We start from the raw sequence: 22,316 nt of genomic DNA on the forward strand, positions 1-22,316 counted from the left end.
AGAGGCTAGTCCTGCTGATAATAAAACTACTTTGGACTGCAGTAACAGGGCTCATGGACTCATGAATAACAATGTGTTTCTGGTGAGAAAGAGGAAGGAGTGAACATCTGAAAAAGTGTCCCAGTTTTATATCCATAAGGGTTTCGAAGGCCTTGCTGGAACATTTAAAAACTATGAAACAATTGTGTAATGGCTCATTGTTGGTCAAAACTAACAGGTCAAAGCAGGTAGACCTTCTTAAGAAATCGCAGGAACTGGGTGACTATGATATCATTGATGAGATGCACGCCTCTCTCAACTCCAGTAAGGCAGTTGTCACATGCTGAGATATCATGGACATATAATCCGTTCATCATAAGAATAAACCTGATGTACCGTATTTAGTCGAATCTAAGCTGCACTTTTTTTCCGGTTTTTGTAATCCAAAAAACCGCCTGCAGCTTAGAATCGAGTGCAAAGTAAGCGGAAGTTCTGAAAAATGTTGGTAGGTGTCGCCACAACTAACTTCTGCCGTCAAATATATGTCACGCTACACGGGTATGCTTTGCAGGCACAAAGATAAATACTGGTGCCAAAACCTCTGTCATTAAATAAATTAAAAAGGTAGAAGAATGTAAACATTATGCCATGTATTCTTTCGTGTTTGCTGCTATTTCATTTTAAATCCTGTCTGCCTAATAAACTACGAAACTAGAGCAGCAAACGCGGAAGAATATACATATCATATCATGTCATGTTTATATTCGTATTATTCTTATGCTGAATAGTGATAGTCAGAAACTAAACACGGCAACTGACTAGATTTTTAAATCGAAGATGACCCTAATTTCTGTGCAGAATGTAATGTACTAAAGAGTCGTCTGCAAACATTTTCAAACGCGTTCAGAACATCTTCTATCATACGTAGTCTATTATTTGGTTCTTGTTGATCATTATCAAAGAAAGCAGCAGTTTAAGTAACAACAAATAGCAGCCTCTCACCATTGTTTCGCTTATGAGACAATTCCTCTCTCTCTCTCTCTCTGTCTCTCTCTCTCTCTCTCTCTCTCTCTCTTTTTTTCAGCCGCGGTAGCGCACACAAAAGCAAGCCTTGCCGCGAGCAGCGACAGGTCGTAAACACGCATTATCAGAATGTAACAAACAATGCATAACACAGTACAATAATGCATTTTCAGCTTAGAGTGACATAAACACCTATAACAAAGAGAACGGCACTTATCAGATCAAAGCAAAATAAGCAACCGATTCAAACCAGACGAAGCACGCGAAAAAGGAAGGCTCCTGACACATAGCAATGGCTACCTGGTAAAGCTTAACTGTTAAGCTTACGACTCGAACCAAACTACTGTAACTGTATCTTCAGCCATTCAACCTCAATTGGGTTTCACGTTACAATGGACCAACTGTTTTTCGATTTGGAGGGGCGGTCTAAAACTTTTCTCTCACCTTGAATTTCGAGTCTCAAATTTCAGGAGCGGCTTAGATTCGAGAAAAATTTTTTTCCTTGATTTCGAGTCTAATTTATCGAGTGCGGCTTAGATTCGAGTAAATATGGTAAACATTGCACTGTGTATTCTTCCGCATTTGCTGGAACCTCATTGGATTTCCGTTTCATGTGAGACTGCAGCCGAGCTGTCTCAAGTACTGTCAAGTATGATAATAAGGGTATGTTTTGTGCTGTGCGTCATGCACACATCAACTTAGCGATAATACAGGACAACAGGTTTACTGGCGCATTTAACTTGGACAGCACTGGCCGGTCAGCTGTTAGAGCTAGCCTGCAGTGATGTGGTCAGCTGCAGTTCACACATAAAAAGAGATGAGCAGAGAAGCAATACAGCTACGAATGTCATTTAATTTTTAAGCAGAGTGACATAATACACTGAAACTCTCCCACAATACGCTCCTTAGACGACTAGACGAAACGTGCTACATGCTATCGCTTTTAGCTAACGTACTTTTGTAATTATAAACAAGGATGATGAAAATTCCTGACTTAACCACGGGGTAATTTTTTCTACATAAGCTGTGTAACATAAGAGAGCACTGAAGGATTTCACCATGTAGTTAACTTAACAATCTCCTTACTTCTCAGGCCAAATCCCACAGCTTGGCTCCATACCAGTTCTGTTGGGTTTATATTGTAATGGCACAGTAGCAAATGTAAAAATGCAGCAGTTGTATGATGTGCTCGATGCTGTTTCCACAGCATGATTGTTTTTCATGTTTCTACGATACTGATCTACATCTGTAGTATAAAACGATGGACATAACCCAAATAAAGAGGATTTGGTTGTTCATTTTTGCCTTAAAAAATTAAATTGTTATGTTTTCTTAATTTAAACAACTTTATGAACAGTCTTTCATAAGACATCGATAATTAAGAATTTGTATTTGAAATGGAAACAGGAATTTCACATCCAGTATGTAAATAGAAACAAGAAGACGTGCATTATTCATTTAAAAAATGATGATGAGTTTTATAATTACGAGATGTAGGTATTTCAGATTGAACAAGGAAAAAAAAAAAAAGACACTGGGATGATTAGAATCTACGCTCGAATAACCGCACATTACTTGGAGACCATTACGCTACCAACTGCACTACACGTTCAACGTACATTTGTTTATCAACTGCAGTGTATACAGTGTTGGGAAAACTTCAAAGCCGATTATCTCCATACATTTACGAGAAACATTAAGAGCAACCTATTTCTCGACATTTTTTAACCATGTTCCACTATGGAACAGAAAGCAGCCTCAGCCATTTTTATACTGTGCATTAACAGCATGACAATCAGAGCACAGTGCTGCAGAGGCTGTGACTGTACACAATTTTTTAAATAAAAACTTCATAGCTAAAGCATGATCAAGAAAAATTTTGATGGCTGTTAATACATTTGAATATCTTTAAAGTTTTATTTAACATAACTTGGTAATAAGATACATAAGTAGGACCTACTTCCAAGAGTGTAACAACACCAGAATACATGTGTTATGGCTTCTGACCAATCATCGTACTTGTGTTTGTTTATATCAAGTTTATTCTTACAATGAACGGATTATAGCAGAACTGAAGCAAGACTGGTCATCCCAGGCAATAGTCAATGTGGAACAATGAACATGCAGGAAGAGTGGAGCAACTGAAAAGACTGCCACTTTCATTGTCACATTCAATTCTCTGACACTGCCTGAACATCTTATGGTGGAGTTCCTTCGACTTAATGTTCGGCCTTACATTCCAAACCCTATGTGGTGCTATAAATGCCAGTATTTCCCCCATACAACTATGAATTGTGGAGGTGAAGCGATCTGTGGGAACTATGGAAAAGCCGCTCATGACACTGGTACTGACTGCCTGTCTGTGGTGATCTGCATCAACTGCTCTGGGAACCACCCAGTCTGGAGCCAATACTGCCCTGTTTTTGCTGAAGAGTGCAAAATACAGGAAATAAAAGTGACCAACCGGATCTCCTATACTGAAACCAAAAAGGAATATAAGGCGACAAAACCCCCAGTCTTTACCACCTCATATTCTTCCATGGTGCAGAAACCTATTCCCAAGGTGAATGCTTTGACACAGACGACGCCTAGCGTGCCTGTATCCACCACAGGTACCTGTACTTTCACGTGTACATGTCAAGGGAAAAAGAGTAAGGACAGAGAAGTCCAGGCAGATGCACCAGGAAAGACCAACAACAGTTCCACAGCGAACATCCAGAAGGTACAAGAAAAGCAGAGTACAGGGTGCAGGGAAAGGCTCTTGACATTCAGGTCAAAAGCTGTCCAGAGTGCCATCAGACGTCATTCTTTCCCATCTGGCTGATGAGGAGGATATCATGGAGTTAGATGCCTTGGATCCAGGCAGCCCCTCCACTCACCTCGCTCATCGAGTGCTTCACCTCCCCATTGCGAACATGGCGGTAAATTTAATCCGCACCGATGACATGGCTTCCATACTATGGTGGAAGATGAATGAGTTCAGGACTCATGTGGAGGAACTGAAACTCATAGCACAGGCACAACCCTTGTGCTTTTGTTTACAAGAAATGCATTTTAAAGATACAGATGTCCCTGTGCTATGGTGATATACGCTATACCACAAGGATGACCTATTGGGGGAAAGGAGCAAGGGAGGTGTCGCAGTGTTTGTCACTAACACGCATCACTCCTCTGTTCTCCCCTTGACTTCTGACCTGCAAGCAGTTGCTGTTCAAATTCATGTGTGTCGAAGGATCACTGTTTCCTCACTGTATTTACCTCCGCAAGATGAACTAGACTCTGAGGCTCTCATGGATCTTACTGCACAACTCCCATGACGATTTCTTCTCCTGGGAGACTTCAATACCCATCATGTTCTCTGGGGCTCGACCAATACTTGGCCGCGGGGGTTGGGTTTTGGAGGACCTCATCACATCTCATGAGCTGTGCAACCTCACCACATTTCTCTTCTGCTACTGGGTCATTCTCAGCCATCGACCTCCCTGTTATCCCGCCCTCACCGACTGCTCAGTGGGAGGTCATTGACAACCTTCACTCCAGTGACCACTTCCCAATCCGCCTTCACCTACTAAATGGCTCACCACCTGAAATTAAGCTCCCAAAATGGATGGTCAGCAGGGCTAACTGGATGTGTTTCAGCTAGCTGGCTGTGTTCGAACACTGCGACAGTGTCCAAGGAAGGGTGGATCACATCGCATGAGTGATCCATCGTGCCACTTGCTTCTCCATTCTGCAGTCCTCAGGTCATCTTAGGTCGATGGATGAGTGCCATTCCACAATCCGGGAAAGGTGTGCAGCTCTTCGACATTTTAAATCCCGACCGACAGCAGACAACCTTAGGACCTTTAGAGTCGTGAGGGCCAAGGCTCAACACATCATTATGGAGAGTAAGAAACGGTCATGATGAGCGTTCCTGGACTCCATAAATCATTCCACGTCTTCTATAAAGGTATGGGAAGCCATCTGGAGGATTTCGGTAAACGCAGTCGTTTACCGATAGCAGCAGTGCTGAAAGAGGGGTGCCTCCAAACAACACTGAGACATTGCTCAGACGGCATTTCATTGCTGTCATGCGACTGTACAGAGGAAAAGTTGGACTTCAGGTCCGACAGTTCCGAGGCCTACAACTCCTCTTTCTCCATGTGAGACTTCGAATCGGCACTGACTGAGATTTTCACAGTGGCATAAAGGAATTCCTCCTCCTAATTTTTTAATCTAATATGGCAGACAGGCAACTTCCCCAACTCATGGAGGGAGGAAATTCTGATCCCTCTCTTCAAACCAGGAAAGGATTGCACATGTCCCAGTAGTTATCAGAGTATTGCCATAACGAGCTGTGTAGGAAAGACCCTGGAGTGAATGGTTAACTGTTGTCTGGCCTGGTTGTTAGAGACCATGCAACTCCTTAGCAGCTCTCAATGTGGATTCCGAAGATTTCGGTCCACTGTCAATGATCTGATCCTCCTAGAGGTGGCTATTCAGCAGGCTTTCCTCAGTAAGCATCACTGTATCGGCATATTCTTCTGTATAAGTAAGGCATATGATACTACTTGGAGACACTGTATTCTTGCACAACTGCATCAATGGGGCTTTTGTGGCCACCTCCCCATCCATCTTCATACAGTCTTTCCTGTCTCAGTGGTTTTTAGACCCGAGTTGGTGACACGCTGTCTGATCAATTTGAACAGGAGAATGGTGTTCCTCAGGACAGTGTTTTAAGTGTTACCCTTTTTGCCATAGCCATCAACACTACCACATCTACGGTAAGGAGTCCGGTACAGTGCTCCTTATTTGTAGACGATTTTGCTGTTTTCTGTGCCTCCTCCAGTGTTGCGGTGGCAAGCCGTCAGTTGCTACTTACAGTGCGGCGGTTAGAGGAGTGGGCTGGAAAGACAGGTTTTCAGTTTTTTGCAGATAAGTGTGTCTGTGTCACGGGAAAGTGCTAAACAGGAGGGCTGGAAAAGCATAAAGCACGAACACCCTTTGCTGCTTTGGATCACATTCAGATTTCATCAAATGGTTTTGAACAGTCCTTAGTGATTCCATCCTGAATAGTAGTGCAAAAATTGCTGTCACGCTACAGTCTGAAGGAGTGCAATCACTTTTTCAGGTTGCAGGCTCACACTTCCCTTAGAGGAGGATTGAATCATTCAGGTACTGTCAGCAGTGTTAAAAGTTTTTAAGAGCATTGTTCTGTTGCTCATGACACTGCAGACTGTCATTTTTGATCACAAAATGTGTGAGAATCAGTGACCAAGGGAAGAGGTGGTTTCATTGACATACTTTAAAGGCAACCCCTGAGTCCTTTTTGTGTCCATACTAAGCAACAGTGTGTCTTAAATGTTTTTCAGCTACCCATATGAAAACTGCGTGATGTCAGTGCTGGTCATTTCAGTCTGACCTCCATCTCGGAGGCATCAAAAGAAGGGGATGAAATGTGGGTAAGAGGGGGTATGACGACTTTCCCATCATGTAAGATGTCCACAGTGGCATTGGGCACAATTGTGGTGAAATTTGGTGCCAATGTGACACCATTAACACACCTTACACATCCCATAAACTCCAGGGCTGTGGCCTTTCTTACACACGTTGATAACTTGCCGAGCTCGAGGGTGCTATCGTAGGGTTCTGCGCTTTTGCACCATTGCAGAGGAAGGTCAAAGGTGCCTTTGAGCCAAATTTCAAACTTCATCACAATGGGGGACAATTATAGGATTCTGAAAAAGTGAACTTTTAATTACGTTGCACAGTGTAGGTTAAGTTTTATGTGAATTCAACTAAATTATTTGTAGCAGAGATTGTGTTTTTTCTCCTTTATTGGTTGAAGACTAATAATTTCAGATTTATGGGAGATTTGCACTATTATGCAAACAAAATCCATCTAAAAGTTTAATTTTAAGCCCCTGAGTATGTAATCGTTTGTGAATCAAAGGTAGGAGATAAGCAGTGACTGATGGGCACCAGTGCCCAGGAAAGCTTTCATTAAGATTGCCAGTGATCATAATGCAATGTGTGGGAACTACTACTTGCAAGTATCTTCCAGCTCTTGTTGCTGAAGGGACATGCTGGAAGTACTTGGCAATGTGATTTGCAGCAATGGCAAATTCTGTGCTGTCTTAAGATGATTGTCGACAAGAGCTTTAACATTATGCCCACCAGCGACATCATAACTCTTTTGAACATGTGATTGATGCACACAGAGCCTCCAGCTTTTGCTGTACTGTTTCCTCTCTCTAGAGTTCCTATGTATCTATAGCATCAGCAACAGGACCTATTGCGGACCTTTGGTACTGTGCTGAGTGGAGAGTCTGAATCAGAGCCTCAGACAGTTCTGCGACCATGTAGTCTGTGCAGATTCCTCAGCTTGTGCTGTAGGGTGGTGGGGTATTAGGTCCTGCTTAATAGGCCAGAAGTCCACTACACAAAGGAAGTGGCTACACGGGTATTGGGGACTGTGTGGAGTGGACTGAGCGATCTTTTAAGTTAGTAGACCTAGCAAAATAGGTATTGTGGTTGTAAACTGTCGTAGCTGTGTTGAGAAAGCACCAGAGATCAAAGTGCTAATAGAAACCACTGAAGCTCAAATCGTTATAGGTGCTGAAAACCGGATAAAGCCAGAGACAAATTCAGCCAAAACTTTTACAAAGGACCTAATGTGTCCAGAAAAGGTAGATTAAGTACAATTGGTGGTGGAGAGTTTATTGCTGTTAGTAATAGTAATTTACCTTGTAGTGAAATTAGTATTGATAGTTCTCGTGATTTATTATGGTAGAGGCCATACTGGACAACCAGAATAAATTAATAATTGGTTCATTTTACTGACCCCCAATTGAGACAATACAGATGCTGAATGGTTCAAAGTTAGCTGTCTTATTTCAAATAGGTACCGCATTCATACAAATATAGTTGGTGGTGACTTTAGTCTACTCTTGATTGTTGACACAAATGCATGTTCAAAGCTAGTGGTAGGTGCTATAACCTTGTACATAATACTTGGATATGCACTGCAACACCAGCAACATTCTACCAACGGCGACTACGTGGGCTGGCCACTAGAGGCCACATGTGGTGGGCCATGTGACTTACGCACATGGCACAGCATATGCTGCCCCATCTACCAGAGCTGCCTGTTTATAAGCACAGTGCTGCAGGCATATGCCTTCGTATTGCGTTTATACTTATTGTTAGCAATTGCTTGTATCAGTACTGGGGTTTCTTCTATGTTTGTGACTGCATTCTCAACTGTTGTTCACTTGTACGTGGGAGAATAATTTGTTTCATTGTGGCCATGCTGTAGTTTGCCTCTTACAGTATGAAACAGTAGGCATAAAATATCGTCCGAAATTGTACTGAATGCTTACTCCAAAAATTATGTTGAGCAATTAGTTCATTAGCTCACTCAAAGTGTTAATGGTTGTGAAAACATACTTAAATTCTAAGCAACACTATGACAGATACACTGATTAGTGGCTATAAAGTCAGTGCAGCAAGACAGAATGCCATAACATCCAAATCCACCAGACATAAATGCAAAATCTATCTTTTTAAAAAAGCAGATGAAAATTTGTTTGAGCACTTCCTAATTGAGAGTCTCCACTTCACCCAAACTGACTATGTAAGTGTTGTTTAGATGTGGCTTAATATCATAGAAATGGTATCACCAGCAATTGAGTGATATGTTCCAAATAATTTAATAAGAGTTGGTACTCACCCCAATGGTACACAAAAGAGGTCAGAATGCTGTTGCAGGAGCAACAAAAAAAAAGCAAGTAAAATTTAAAAGAAGGCAAAATTTCCACAGTTGGCAATGTTTTACTGAAGCTCAAAATTTAGCACAGACTTCAGTGGAAGATGCTTTTAATAGTTTCTACAATGAAACTGTCTTAAAATCTGGCAGACGATTCAGAGACTGCGGTTGTTTGTGAAGTACACAAGCAGCAAGTCACGATTAATAAATTCGCTGCACTGTAATAATGATAATGTTGCCAATGACAGTGCCTCTACAGCAGAGTTACTAAACATGGTTTTCCAAAATTTCTTTACCAAAGAAGAGGAAGCAAATGTTCCAGAATTCAAATCGAGAACAGCTGCCAACATGACTGACTCAGAAGTAGATGTCCTCGGTGTAGCAAAGTAGCTTAACTGTCTTAATGAGGACATGTCCTCTATTCCTGGCTGTATACCAATTAGGCTCCTTTCAGAGTATGCTGATACAATAGTTCCATACTTAGCAATTACGTACAACCACTCACTCAATGAAAGATCTGCAGCTAAAGACTGGGAAAGTTGCACAGGTCACACCAGTACTCGAGAAAGGAAGTAGGAGTAATCTACTGAATTACAGGCCCATATAACTGACGTCAATTTGCATTAGGATTATACTCTGTTTAAACATTATAACTTGCCTCAAAGAAGACAGTTTATTGACAAATAGCCAGCATGAATTCAGAAAATATTTTTTCTTGTGAAGCACAACTAGCTCTTTATTCACATCAAGTAGTGAGTGCTATCAACAGAGGATCTCAAATTGTTCACAGATTTCCAACAACTTCAAATCAAATTGCATGCCTGCTAGAGGTCTGCAAATTGGACATTTTGCCCACTCATACTTGCTTGAGTGCACTGTGCTCAGCCGTGACTCACCCGAGCACAAATGCTTGAAGAGGGCTCTGTGGTCGAATGAGTCACGGTAGGGAGGTCAGGCAGAGGCCACCCGGGCTTGTGCACTCGTCACGATGCTCTTGTGACCGTTTTACTAGAAGCTCTGTGTGTCTGCAGGCTGGTGTCAATTCTGACATATTCCCACCAGCTGACGGAGCTATGCTCAGATTAATTTGGTTATGCTGTAGACCTATATTCCTGGGTGGTAGTGTCTAATCAAGACATCATTGTGATCCACAAGAACAAATAGCTTGCTTTATGCAATAATGGAAATTTGGAAACAGAAAAATCACAGTGCTGTTTTTTATATCACCATCTGCTTTGATTCAAATGTATGTATGTGAATTTGATCACCTAAGAAATTGGAACTCTAAGAGGAACTAAATTGTCTCCAAATTGTTCCCCGTTGGTGTAAGAACAGTGAATCAACTTGTTTTGGATCAAGTTTGCTTAGTCCATTCGATATAAAGTTCCGTGCTGCTCTGAAATCTCTTTTGCTAGTCACATTTGAGACTGGAACACAAGACACTTTTCTTGCTAAATTAGACAGCTCAGGAAAGAGACGGTGGTTACGCTTTTGCTTCTCAAGTCGATCATAGTTGTCATAACTATCCACTTGGGTTAAATACAAATGAATCTCATCGGTAGATTGAGTATGACATGAACCACAGTCTTGTTACTATCAAAACTGTGACTTCATATTTTTAGCTGCTGACATTCTCTCAACAGCCTGAAATAAATATTTACAGATATCAGAAAAACAGAGTGAGATATTATGGTCACGTTATAATTTTGTTATAGCTTATCAGGAACTGGCATTTCATCACACATTTGACACACAGCATTTAACATCTCATCTCTATCGGAAACAGACATTATTTTCAATAATTAAAGGAGAGACCACAGAAATGTTACTAGTCTGTGCAATGTCCAAATTTTGACTTTCTCATATGTGAGATGGGGACAGCGATCTTGCAGCACTTGTTAGTACCTACAGTCAATAGATGATAATATGATAGTTGTATTGTACTTCCAAAATACATGTGACACTGAAACCAGAGTTTTGCAATTAAGCACAATTTTCATTTACTGGACATGCAGTGTGTATCAAGAAAACTGGACTTGCAGTAATTTAAACATCCCTATCTATCTTTGGGACATGTATTACAGTGACTTTACCCATAACAAAAGAAACTGAACTGTTGGAAAGTTTTTGCCTTCCAGCACTGCTATTGCATCAATAAATGACTCTAAAAATGTCAAGAGTTCTTTTGCAGTGTTGTTGTCATTACTGGTAAGTTTTACAGAGATGCCTCTCTCTTGAAGCATTTATATGACTTCATTGTTCTGCCCAGCTACAAACTGTAGCATTCTAAACAAGCTGTTCCACCTACTCACTGTTTCTTGCTTCAAGCTTGTCTGCATCGAACTCACGTAATCAGTTTTCTTCATGAAACGGATAGTATTTTTGGCAGCATAACTCCTGAAAAAAACCACTGCAACCCCATTTATCAAATAATCACCATTGAAAATTGTGTTACGCGACTGTGCCCAAATCTGGGTAATGCGTGCGTAATGCTGAAAGGATTGCAATGCCTTGCCTATGTTAGTGCTTCTTTCAGTGACAAAAAAATTAAAATTCTAGGGATTTACTCCAAACAATTTGAATAAAGTTTCCAGAGTGTAGTTCTTAATAAATTCCTCATTTTTTTTCCCCACCCCTCAGAAAAAATAAATTGTCACCAGTAACAAATTTTGCAGTCACTAATCTTGATAAACAAAGTGTGCAGTGATAGATAGGTTACGGATTTTCCAGTATATATCAGTCCATATATCTGTTGTATGTCCACCTGCATTCACGTCTATCTTGTGGATGATGCTGGGCATCATACTCACCTCTATTTCATTGGTTTGTTGTTCATCGTTTCATGCTACTGTCATAGGATGAGGCAAAATGCTGGAGATGACAACATGCCCAATTTGGAACTAACATTTACATGCTCCAGACATTACAGGCAATATCCTACATTAATATTAATGTAAATGGATGAAGATCTCTTGTCATGCATTTCTAGAGTTAAAAACTCTCTCTGCTGATTAGTGCCAAAGTGGAGAGGATGAGAACTTCCTTTTATGGTTCACTGAAAGATCAACAACTGGCAGAATGTGAAAATGCACAAGAAAATGTGACTCAATCATGACTGAATGCTGTTCGTTCACATTTGCCTATCATTTACACCAGAGAGAATTTTTGTTCACTGCTGCTTGTTCATTGATATTCATTTGCATATGTTCACTCCAGTGTAAACAAGGCTTCATAGGGATATATGAAGAAGCATATGATGCTATATGGAGGTGCAACATACTTGGCCAGAATCACAACTGAGGCCTTTGTGAGAGCTTACTGATTTTAATGAAATCTGGCCTTGCATAGCACAGCCCTTCATTACCAAATAGCCCCCCTCCCCCAAACCATGCACCCCCATCTTTTACCTTCTTCCTAAGCTCCACAAACCCAACAATCATCCTGGCTGTCCTACAGTTGCTGGCTTCAAAGCACTCACCGAACATATATCTGCCTTAGTTGATCAACACCTGGAACCCATAGTGCAAAAACTTCCCTCCCACATCAAAGATACCAATCATTTCTTAGATCAACTGAAATCCATGCCTGTTCGACTCCCACCACACACTTTGCTTGTCACCATTGATGCCACCACCCTCTATCCCAACATCGCTCATGTACATGGTCTGTCTGCTGCTGAAGATTTCCTCAGTCAGCGCCTACCTGATCCCAAACCTATGACATCCTTCCTACTCACCTTAATGAAATTAATACTTACCAACAACTACTTCACCTTTGAGGGACAGACATACAAACAGATCAGGGGTACGGCCATGGGAACCAGGATGGCTCCTTCGTATGCCAACCTTTTCATGGGTCGCTTTGAAGGGGCTTTCCTGGGATCCATAAGTCTTCAGCCCCTGGTTTGGTATAGATACATTGATGACATCTTTACCACATGGACTCATGGTGAGACTGACCTGCTAAAATTCCTGGAATCTGTAAATACCTTCTCCCAATTAAATTTCACATGGTCCTATTCTGAATCCCGTGCCACTTTCCTTGATGTTGATCTCATCCTCACCGAAGGCCAGCTACACACTTCCATCCACATTAAACCTACCAACAAACAACAGTACGTACATATTGACAGTTGCCATCCTTTCCATGTCAAACGTTCCCTCCCATACAGCCTTGACATCTGAGGCAAACATATTTCTTTGAATGCACACTCTTTACAGTAATATACCACCATTCTCATCTCATCCTTCACTGCATGTAGTTAACCAACCACCCTAATTGAAAAGCAGATTTCCCAGGCCAGCACATCCAATCCTGGTGACTCAGTATTATCCTGGTCTGGAATGTGTAAATCGGCTACTTCGACAGGGCCAAGATTTCCTAAAATCATGCCCTAAAATGAGATCCATTCTGTCTTAGATTTTGCCCACCACACCTAGGATAGCTTTCCTCCGCCCTCTCAATCTCCGCAATATTCTTGTCAGACCCTATGTTCTTTCAGCAACCATCTCCCGACCCTATGGCTCCTACTTCTGTGACCATCCCCACTGCAAGACTTGCCCTATGCACCCTCCTACCACCACCTATAATACCCCTGTAAGTGGCAAAACATATACCATCAAAGGGAGAGCCACCTGCAAGAAGACACATCATATACCAGCTATTATGTAAACACTGTTCAGCCTTCTGTATCACCAAATTATCAATTAGGATGAATAGGCATAGGCAGAGGGTATATACTTGCAACTCGCAATGTCCTGTTGCAGAGCATGCTCTACAGCATGACATTCGTGACCTCAGCACCTGTTTCACCACACACACTATCTGGATTCTTCCCCCCAGACACCAGTTTCTCAGAACTCCACAGGTGTGAACTAGCAATACTATATGTCCTTGGTTCTCGCCACCCACCTGGCCTTAATTTACATAACTACTCTTTGCTTCACTCTGTTTAATTTCCTACATCTTTCATTGTCTTTTCCATCTATTTTTCACCGCCCCCTCCCACCTCTTTTACGTACAATACACTTAGCTTCTCACTCTTATTAACTCGTACACAGTGTTTTAGTAGTAATCTCTGTCTTGCATATTACCCTGTCTTCCACCTTTAAGCTCTCAGGTTTCAAATCTCGTCTGATGCAGTCCCCAACAATCAATCTTTCCTTCTCATCCCATACAGTAAATCTCCCCTGACCTGCAGTTCTGGGTGACTTTCCAAAATCAACCCCTTTTCCTATACTACTCCAGTCCTTTTCCTTCACCCTTCTTTCTTCCCTTTCAACCCTTCTGCCTGAAGGAGGAGCCACTGGCTCCGAAAGCTTGCCAATCACAACAGTCTCTTATATGTGTGTGTGTTCTGTCTCTGCTTGGTGAGTAAATTTTTTATCTATCCAGTTAAATAATCTCTGAAAGTTTGTAACATAATTACGAAATGCTGTGTAGGTTTAGATGTATTTTTGATGTTGATGTAAAAATTATCTGAATTTTGTGTTCTGTTTTTCTATTGTTTTAGACCTGCAGACATGGTAGAATGTCAAAGTTTTGTTATTGTATCTCATTGGCAAGTTCTTTCAGCTAAGGTTGACATGAACACATTTACATGTAATTGTCCTTATATAATATCCATAATACTGGGGTAAGTGAATGAGAACTATGTGCACCAAAGTGCTCACTTTCTCTTTGGGTTTCATCAGTCTCACTGTAATTCCCAAAAGAAATTCAACAAAATGGATGCTTTCAAGGCTGACTGGTCCCTGTATCATCCAAAGGCTCTGTTGATATAGAGGAAGGTTTCAAGTGTTGATTGAGCTAGGAATATAATCCACCATGCTGCACTCAGTTGTCCAGCCAACTTAGAAGACAGCTTTTTACCGAGGTGGGACAAAGACTGTATCTATACTATCATCATTGGGCATGTGGTTCTGCAGAATTTAAAGTAAGAAATTACTGCAGAGAATCTTATAACATTTTGAGTAACAAAGTTGGAATGTGACAGGAATCACTGAGTTCATGAATAACCCTGTGATTATATTGAAAATGCTGTAGGGTCCATGAAGATAATAGATAATAAAAAGCCATAGGAGATATTTCCTTTCTACAACAGTGAAGAGCGAAAGTCCCCAGATCATTCCAAGAGACATAGCCTGGACAGTGGAAGAGTATTTCACTAGAACCACTCCTGCCACCAGTTTGAGTCCAGTTTTCTGCTGTCAAAAGGTTGTGAGTGTGAGGGATATTTGAGGCTTGTCATAGAAGAATGTAACATTTGTTATGATGAAACAACATGAGAGTAAAGCAATAGTTTGAAAATTTCATGGTGTACATAGTAATAACTTAAACTGGAAACTGCATATAAAAATCCTTTACATTGAAGTTCAGCAAATATTGCTCTATATATTGAGTGCTGATTTTCGTGAGCTATCAGAAAGTTATTACATGTACTTCGATATATTTAATAATTATGGGACAGTTTTACACCTAGATGCAAGGTACCTGTTGCACAGAAATGGGCAATATCCTTCTTAAGCAACTGGAAATGTTAACATATTCACAATAAATTTATTTCCTTGTGAAGTTAATCATTAGAAACCTAAAAAAAACTTAACATCAGTTGAATTAATCAATATATCACCAGGAGTAAAAATTGCTTCCACTATTCGCTGCAGATTAAAGTGCTTGACTTCTCCTCCTATTCGATAAAGTAATTATTCAGTTGACAGTGTGCTTGCACACATGCCCCCCCCCTTTTTTTGGGGGGAGGGGGGGTGGCATTCCATTGTTATATTTTGCAATTTCATTTGGTTGCTGAATATAAACATAATGGTCTGAAATGGTTCTGTTCTTCCAGTTGAAGGTCGTGAGGCATTATTGAGGATCAATTTGCGAGAAGTGAAACTTGACCCTGATGTGAATCTCAAGGAGATTGCTGATCAGCTTGATGGCTATTGTGGAGCAGATATCACAAATGTTTGCCGGTAAGTGTTACTGAAGGTTAAGTGCTTCTTTTGTCCTTAACTTGTGTAAGTATATGTTGTGCTGTACTTGATTTCTGTATTTTTTTCATAGCTTACTGTAGAAAATCGTGTGCATAGTAAGGATGAGCAGACATATTATACTGGATAACTAAATAATCATTTGGTTTCTCCAGTTGACAGTCAGGACTGAAGATATGACAGTGTACTGTGGAGAAATCTTTCAGACAGGAGGTCCTTCAACAGCATATAAAAATTTGGTTCTTTCAAAAAACTTTTCCAATTTAAATTCATTATTGATAAGTTTGTTAGATAATGAAATCATTACATAAAAACTGCTCACTTTGCGTATCTAGGCTAATGATAGCATCTGTTGCCTGTGTGTATGGCATAGAATCTATGGCTGGGGAAGGGGAGGGAGGAGTGTGGCAGGGGTAACTGCTGCTAGGGAGTATAGGCTAAATTTCATTGCATTTAAGGAAGTGGTATAGTGTAGTGCCTGTATTTTACAGACTGTAGCATGTGGAACAGCTCAAAAGTTTCAGGATGGGAGAAGGGAGTGATTGCCTTTGAGATACCAAAGATTGTACGATGAAGGAAGAGCTGGATTTCATAGGTTTCTTACCATGTGCTGAAAGAGTTTACTGGTACACAGATAAGTGAAAACGATGAGTCTATTTCATTTTAGCTCTTGCCTGAGAATATCATTGTTCACAAAAGACTCAGTTAAGTCACAAAATATTCCCAGTGGTTAATAGATTCTGATTTATTGATGGTACTTACAATTTTCAAGATAAATATAGCTTGGTCAGTTTAGTCATTTTTTAAATCCATCACTTTTGCTACAGAGAATGCTTTTTGTGGATTTCCAAAATTCTCTTTAAATGATTTTCTCAAATTTTTGAAAAAGTGCTGGCAATAATGAGAAGAGGCTGTAATTATTGACAATTGTTTCATCTTTGTGAAGTGGCTAGACAACAGCGTATTTAAGTCTGTCTGGGGAAATACCAATATGAAAATACGTGTTAGGGGACCGAGCTTACTCGTCTCCACAGGTTTCGGCAAAATTTATAGTATATGCAGGGCTTGGCGAGAAATGAAAAATGACTGAGGCATGAGTGGTTAGTAGAGAAGAATACACAATAGTAATCTGAGGATCATGGGTAGAGTGCCTGGATGAAAATGTATTTATTTCCAATTTTTTACATTACTCTGCAAGCAAACCAACATTACGCACAATACATTGTGTTCATTAATATTTTCATAAAAGGTATGTAATGGAAAGACAGGAAAATTTGGGATTGCAAATAAATTCCCAGGAAGGTGTTGTAAGGTGTAAATCAGAATTTCGTATATACGGCATCAAAAGGAATGAAACCCATGATAGACCTTATAACTGTCTGAAGACGTTTCTCTAACTCCTTGTTGCCCGATGTACAACAGTGTTCAACTTGGGCCATTCTTAATCCCTCAAAACAGGACCAAATTCATCTTTGGCAATAACCTGTAAAAATGTTATCTTTATTTGGTAATGCTCAATACTGTAGTCCTGATCCTTGTCAATACTGTTTGCTGCTCCATCCACTTGTCTAAGCAATGCACTAAGGCTCTGCTCTTACTTCCAGTGCAGTTGTATAAGGGACTCCCATTGTTGCTAGCCGCAATAATCATGATAACCCATTCTCTGGTGGGCAGGGTACTCTGATGATCCTGTTTTGATGTTGATATGATCAACTCATTGAAATGCTGTTGCTTTTGAAAGAACAAATTCACAATATGCTTCTTTGAAGCTTTCATGATAGATTTCTGTAGGTGGAAGAGAAAAAAATTCTAAACACAACAGCAGTAGCTATTCCCACACAATGTCAAAATACTTCAAACAAATTATGTCTAATGCCAATCAGGATCTCACATTTCAATACAGATGAAATTAGCTGAGAGGATATGGTTAAACTTCGGCTCCAGTAACCCTGAAGAATGTAACCACCCTTTTTGGATGGAGGAGTTAGAGCATACGGTATTTGTGGCTCGCAATATAAAACCAGGACCCAACATAGTGCTCAGTGACATATTGCAGTATTTGAAAACAAAGTTGGATAACTACTTCCCCAGTTCTACACTGATTCTTGGAGGGAAGCAATCATGATTCATGTCCTGAAACCCAGGAAGGATCGCATATGCCCAAGTAGTTATTACAGTCTTGCCCTTACTAACTGCAAAGGAAACACATTGGAACGAATGATCAACAGCCACTTGTTATGGGTTCTAGGATCCAGTAAACTCCTCAGTCACTTTCAGTGTGGTTTTCGTAGGTATAACTTTACACTCTAATACTTCTTGAGGCAGCAGTAAAAGAGGCGTTTTTGTGTAGACAGAACTTGATGGAAATATTTTTTGACATTGAAAAGGTATATACCATTACGTGGAGATGGTCTAAAGGCTCTAAACATTTTAAAAGTGCCTGAGTGGCAGATGCTGGGTGGTATGCAGATCCTTCTTGTTCTATCAAGGCTGGACTGTGCCATAACCATCCTATTTAAAGACCTCTTGTCATACCATCTTCAGAACAAATTTATGTATACCAAAGAAGAGCAACAAGACCATTTAGAATTAGAGCAAAGAAGCTGGTTTCAGAGCTCAGTTTAATGCATGTGAATGTTTTTGCACAGGTTGGAAGTAGTATCCCCTCTGGCTAGTAATGAGGCCAAGGTTACATTTAAATTTAACATGGTGCAACAAATTTTGTTCAAAAAAAATAATATCTGGTGTACAATGCCTTTGTAAGATCTTAGAGGAGATCCAAAATTCATAGATATTTACATTGATGGGCAAAGCAGTGACATACTGCTGAGTAGTTTCCTCTGGCAGTGCCTTTGGGATTAGAGTTCCAGAAAAATTTACTGTCTGGTGTGAATGAGGTGCAATCAACAGAATAACTTTCTCTCTACGTCCGCTGCAGATGTCTCAGCAAGTGAGCAAGCTGACACAGCAGCAAGGAATGCTTGCAAGGAAAGTAATACTGTCCTGTTCTGTACCCTCGAGTGCTATTGCCTTGTGGTTGAGATGGAGAGTTGTGTGTCAGTCAGAGAATATGTTGCTGAAGGTTGTTGTTGTTGTGGTCTTCAGTCCTGAGACTGGTTTGATGCAGCTCTCCATGCTACTCTATCCTGTGCAAGCTTCTTCATCTTCCAGTACCTACTGCAACCTACATCCTTCTGAATCTGCTTAGTGTATGCATCTCTTGGTCTCCCCCTACGATTTTTACCCTCCACGCTGCCCTCCAATACTAAACTGGTGATCCCTTGATGCCTCAGAACATGTCCTACCAACCGATCCCTTCTTCTGGTCAAGTTGTGCCACAAACTCCTCTTCTCCCCAATCCTATTCAGTACCTCCTCATTAGTTATGTGATCTACCCAATTAATCTTCAGCATTCTTCTGTAGCACCACATTTCGAAAGCTTCTATTCTCTTCTTGTCCAAACTATTTATCGTCCATGTTTCACTTCCATACATGGCTACACTCCATACAAATACTTTCAGAAAAAACTTCCTGACACTTAAATCTATACTCTATGTTAACAAATTTCTCTTCTTCAGAAACGCTTTCCTTGCCATTGCCAGTCTACACTTTATATCCTCTCTACTTCGACCATCATCAGTTATTTTGCTCCCCAAATAGCAAAACTCCTTTACTACTTTAAGTGTCTCATTTCCTAATCTAATACCCTCAACATCACCCGACTTAATTCGACTACATTCCATTATCCTCGTTTTGCTTCTGTTGATGTTCATCTTATATCCTCCCTTCAAGACACCATCGATTCCGTTCACCTGCTCTTCCAAGTCCTTTGCTGTCTCTGACAGAATTACAATGTCATCGGCGAACCTCAAAGTTTTTATTTCTTCTCCATGGATTTTAATACCTACTCCGAATTTTTCTTTTGTTTCCTTTACTGCTTGCTCAATATACAGATTGAATAACATCGGGGAGAGGCTACAACCCTGTCTTACTCCCTTCCCAACCACTGCTTCCCTTTCATGTCCCTCGAATCTTATAACTGCCATCTGGTTTCTGTACAAATTGTAAATAGCCTTTCGCTCCCTGTATTTTACCCCTGCCACCTTTAGAATTTGAAAGAGAGTATTCCAGTCAACATTGTCAAAAGCTTTCTCTAAGTCTACAAATGCTAGAAACGTAGGTTTGCCTTTCCTTAATCTTTCTTCTAAGATAAGTCGTAAGGTCAGTATTGCCTCACGTGTTCCAGTATTTCTACGGAATCCAAATTGATCTTCCCCGAGGTCGGCTTCTACTAGTTTTTCCATTCGTCTGTAAAGAATTCGTGTTAGTATTTTGCAGCTGTGGCTTATTAAACTGATTGTTCGGTAATTCTCACATCTGTCAACACCTGCTTTCTTTGGGATTGGAATTATTATATTCTTCTTGAAGTCTGAGGGTATTTCGCCTGTTTCATACATCTTGCTCACCAGATGGTAGAGTTTTGTCAGGACTGGCTCTCCCAAGGCCGTCAGTAGTTCCAATGGAATGTTGTCTACTCCGGGGGCCTTGTTTCGACTCAGGTCTTTCAGTGCTCTGTCAAACTCTTCACGCAGCATCGTATCTCCCATTTCATCTTCATTTAAATCCTCTTCCATTTCCATAATATTGTCCTCAAGTACATTGCCCTTGTATAGACCCTCTATATACTCCTTCCACCTTTCTGCTTTCCCTTCTTTGCTTAGAACTGGGTTTCCATCTGAGCTCTTGATGTTCATACAAGTGGTTCTCTTATCTCCAAAGGTCTCTTTAATTTTCCTGTAGGCAGTATCTATCTTACCCCTAGTGAGATAAGCCTCTACATCCTTACATTTGTCCTCTAGCCATGCCTGCTTAGCCATTTTGCACTTCCTGTCGATCTCATTTTTGAGACGTTTGTATTCCTTTTTGCCTGCTTCATTTACTGCATTTTTATATTTTCTCCTTTCATCAGTTAAATTCAATATTTTTTCTGTTACCCAAGGATTTCTACTAGCCCTCGTCTTTTTACCTACTTGATCCTCTGCTGCCTTCACTACTTCATCCCTCAAAGCTACCCATTCTTCTTCTACTGTATTTCTTTCCCCCATTCCTGTCAATTGTTCCCTTATGCTCTCCCTGAAACTCTGTACAACCTCTGGTTCTTTCAGTTTATCCAGGTCCCATCTCCTTAAATTCCCACCTTTTTGCAGTTTCTTCAGTTTTAATCTACAGGTCATAACCAATAGATTGTGGTCAGAGTCCGCATCTGCCCCTGGAAATGTCTTACAATTTAAAACCTGGTTCCTAAATCTCTGTCTTACCATTATATAATCTTTAGTATCTGCAGGGTTCTTCCATGTATACAACCTTCTATCATGATTCTTAAACCAAGTGTTAGCTATGATTAAGTTGTGCTCTGTGCAAAATTCTACCAGGCGGCTTCCTCTTTCATTTCTTAGCCCCAATCCATATTCACCTACTACGTTCCTTCTCTCCCTTTTCCTACACTCGAATTCCAGTCACCCATGACTATTAAATTTTCGTCTCCCTTCACTATCTGAATAATTTCTTTTATTTCATCATACATTTCTTCAATTTCTTCGTCATCTGCAGAGCTAGTTGGCATATAAACTTGTACTACTGTAGTACGTGTGGGCTTCGTATCTATCTTGGCCACAATAATGCGTTCACTAAACTGTTTGTAGTAGCTTACCCGCGTTCCTATTTTCCTATTCATTATTAAACCTACTCCTGCATTACCCCTATTTGACTTTGTGTTTATAACCCTGTATTCACCTGACCAGAAGTCTTGTTCCTCCTGCCACCGAACTTCACTAATTCCCACTATATCTAACTTTAACCTATCCATTTCCCTTTTCAAATTTTTTAACCTACCTGCCCGATTAAGGGACCTGACATTCCACGCTCCGATCCGTAGAACGCCAGTTTTCTTTCTCCTGATAACGACATCCTCTTGAGTAGTCCCCGCCCGGAGATCCGAATGGGGGACTATTTTACCTCCGGAATATTTTACCCAGGAGGAAGGTACAAAATAACAAATTTAGGCTGGTGAAGTCTATAGTTTCCATGGCAAATGCCATTCATCACATAAATGGAAGTGGCTTTAACACTACTGAGAACAAGCACTGTCCTCTGACACACAGGCACCTCATCAGGCTTGACCAGTGGTATGTGGTGATTGTGGTGTACCAGTGTCAGTGTGCCACATCTTCCTTGTTGCATTTTGTATTCTGACAAGAGGGTAATAATTTTTTTTTAAAAGTGTGTCCAGTGTTTTAAGTAATCATAAGAAAAGCGTAGTAAATATATTAAGATTTTGTGTGTTGTCAGGACTCCTGTTCAAATTGTTGGGTAGGTTAATTTAATGTATTTGACTTGCTGTTTCATACTTTAATCAGTAATCAAGCCATCCATGATTATCTGAAACATTTTTACAATTTGGACTGTATATCCATTTCTCTTTCAATATAAATTAGTTTAGAAATAAAAATAACAACTCAGCAAATAATAGGGGTGCTCAGTCATTGACAGCTCACAAACAAACAGACAGACAACTT

At 40.5% G+C, this 22,316-nt stretch overlaps 1 protein-coding gene across 1 annotated transcript in view; it reads left to right on the forward strand.

Moving 5' to 3' along the window:
• Positions 1-22,316, forward strand: part of LOC126248117 (katanin p60 ATPase-containing subunit A-like 1) — a 112,339-nt gene that overhangs the window by 80,964 nt on the left and 9,059 nt on the right. Inside the window, exon 11 of the mRNA XM_049948796.1 lies at positions 15,597-15,723. Coding sequence (XP_049804753.1) covers positions 15,597-15,723 — 127 coding nt within the window. The remainder of the gene's footprint in view (positions 1-15,596; positions 15,724-22,316) is intronic.

Source organism: Schistocerca nitens, chromosome 3 (assembly GCF_023898315.1).
Source record: "Schistocerca nitens isolate TAMUIC-IGC-003100 chromosome 3, iqSchNite1.1, whole genome shotgun sequence".
NCBI lineage: Eukaryota > Metazoa > Arthropoda > Insecta > Orthoptera > Acrididae > Schistocerca > Schistocerca nitens.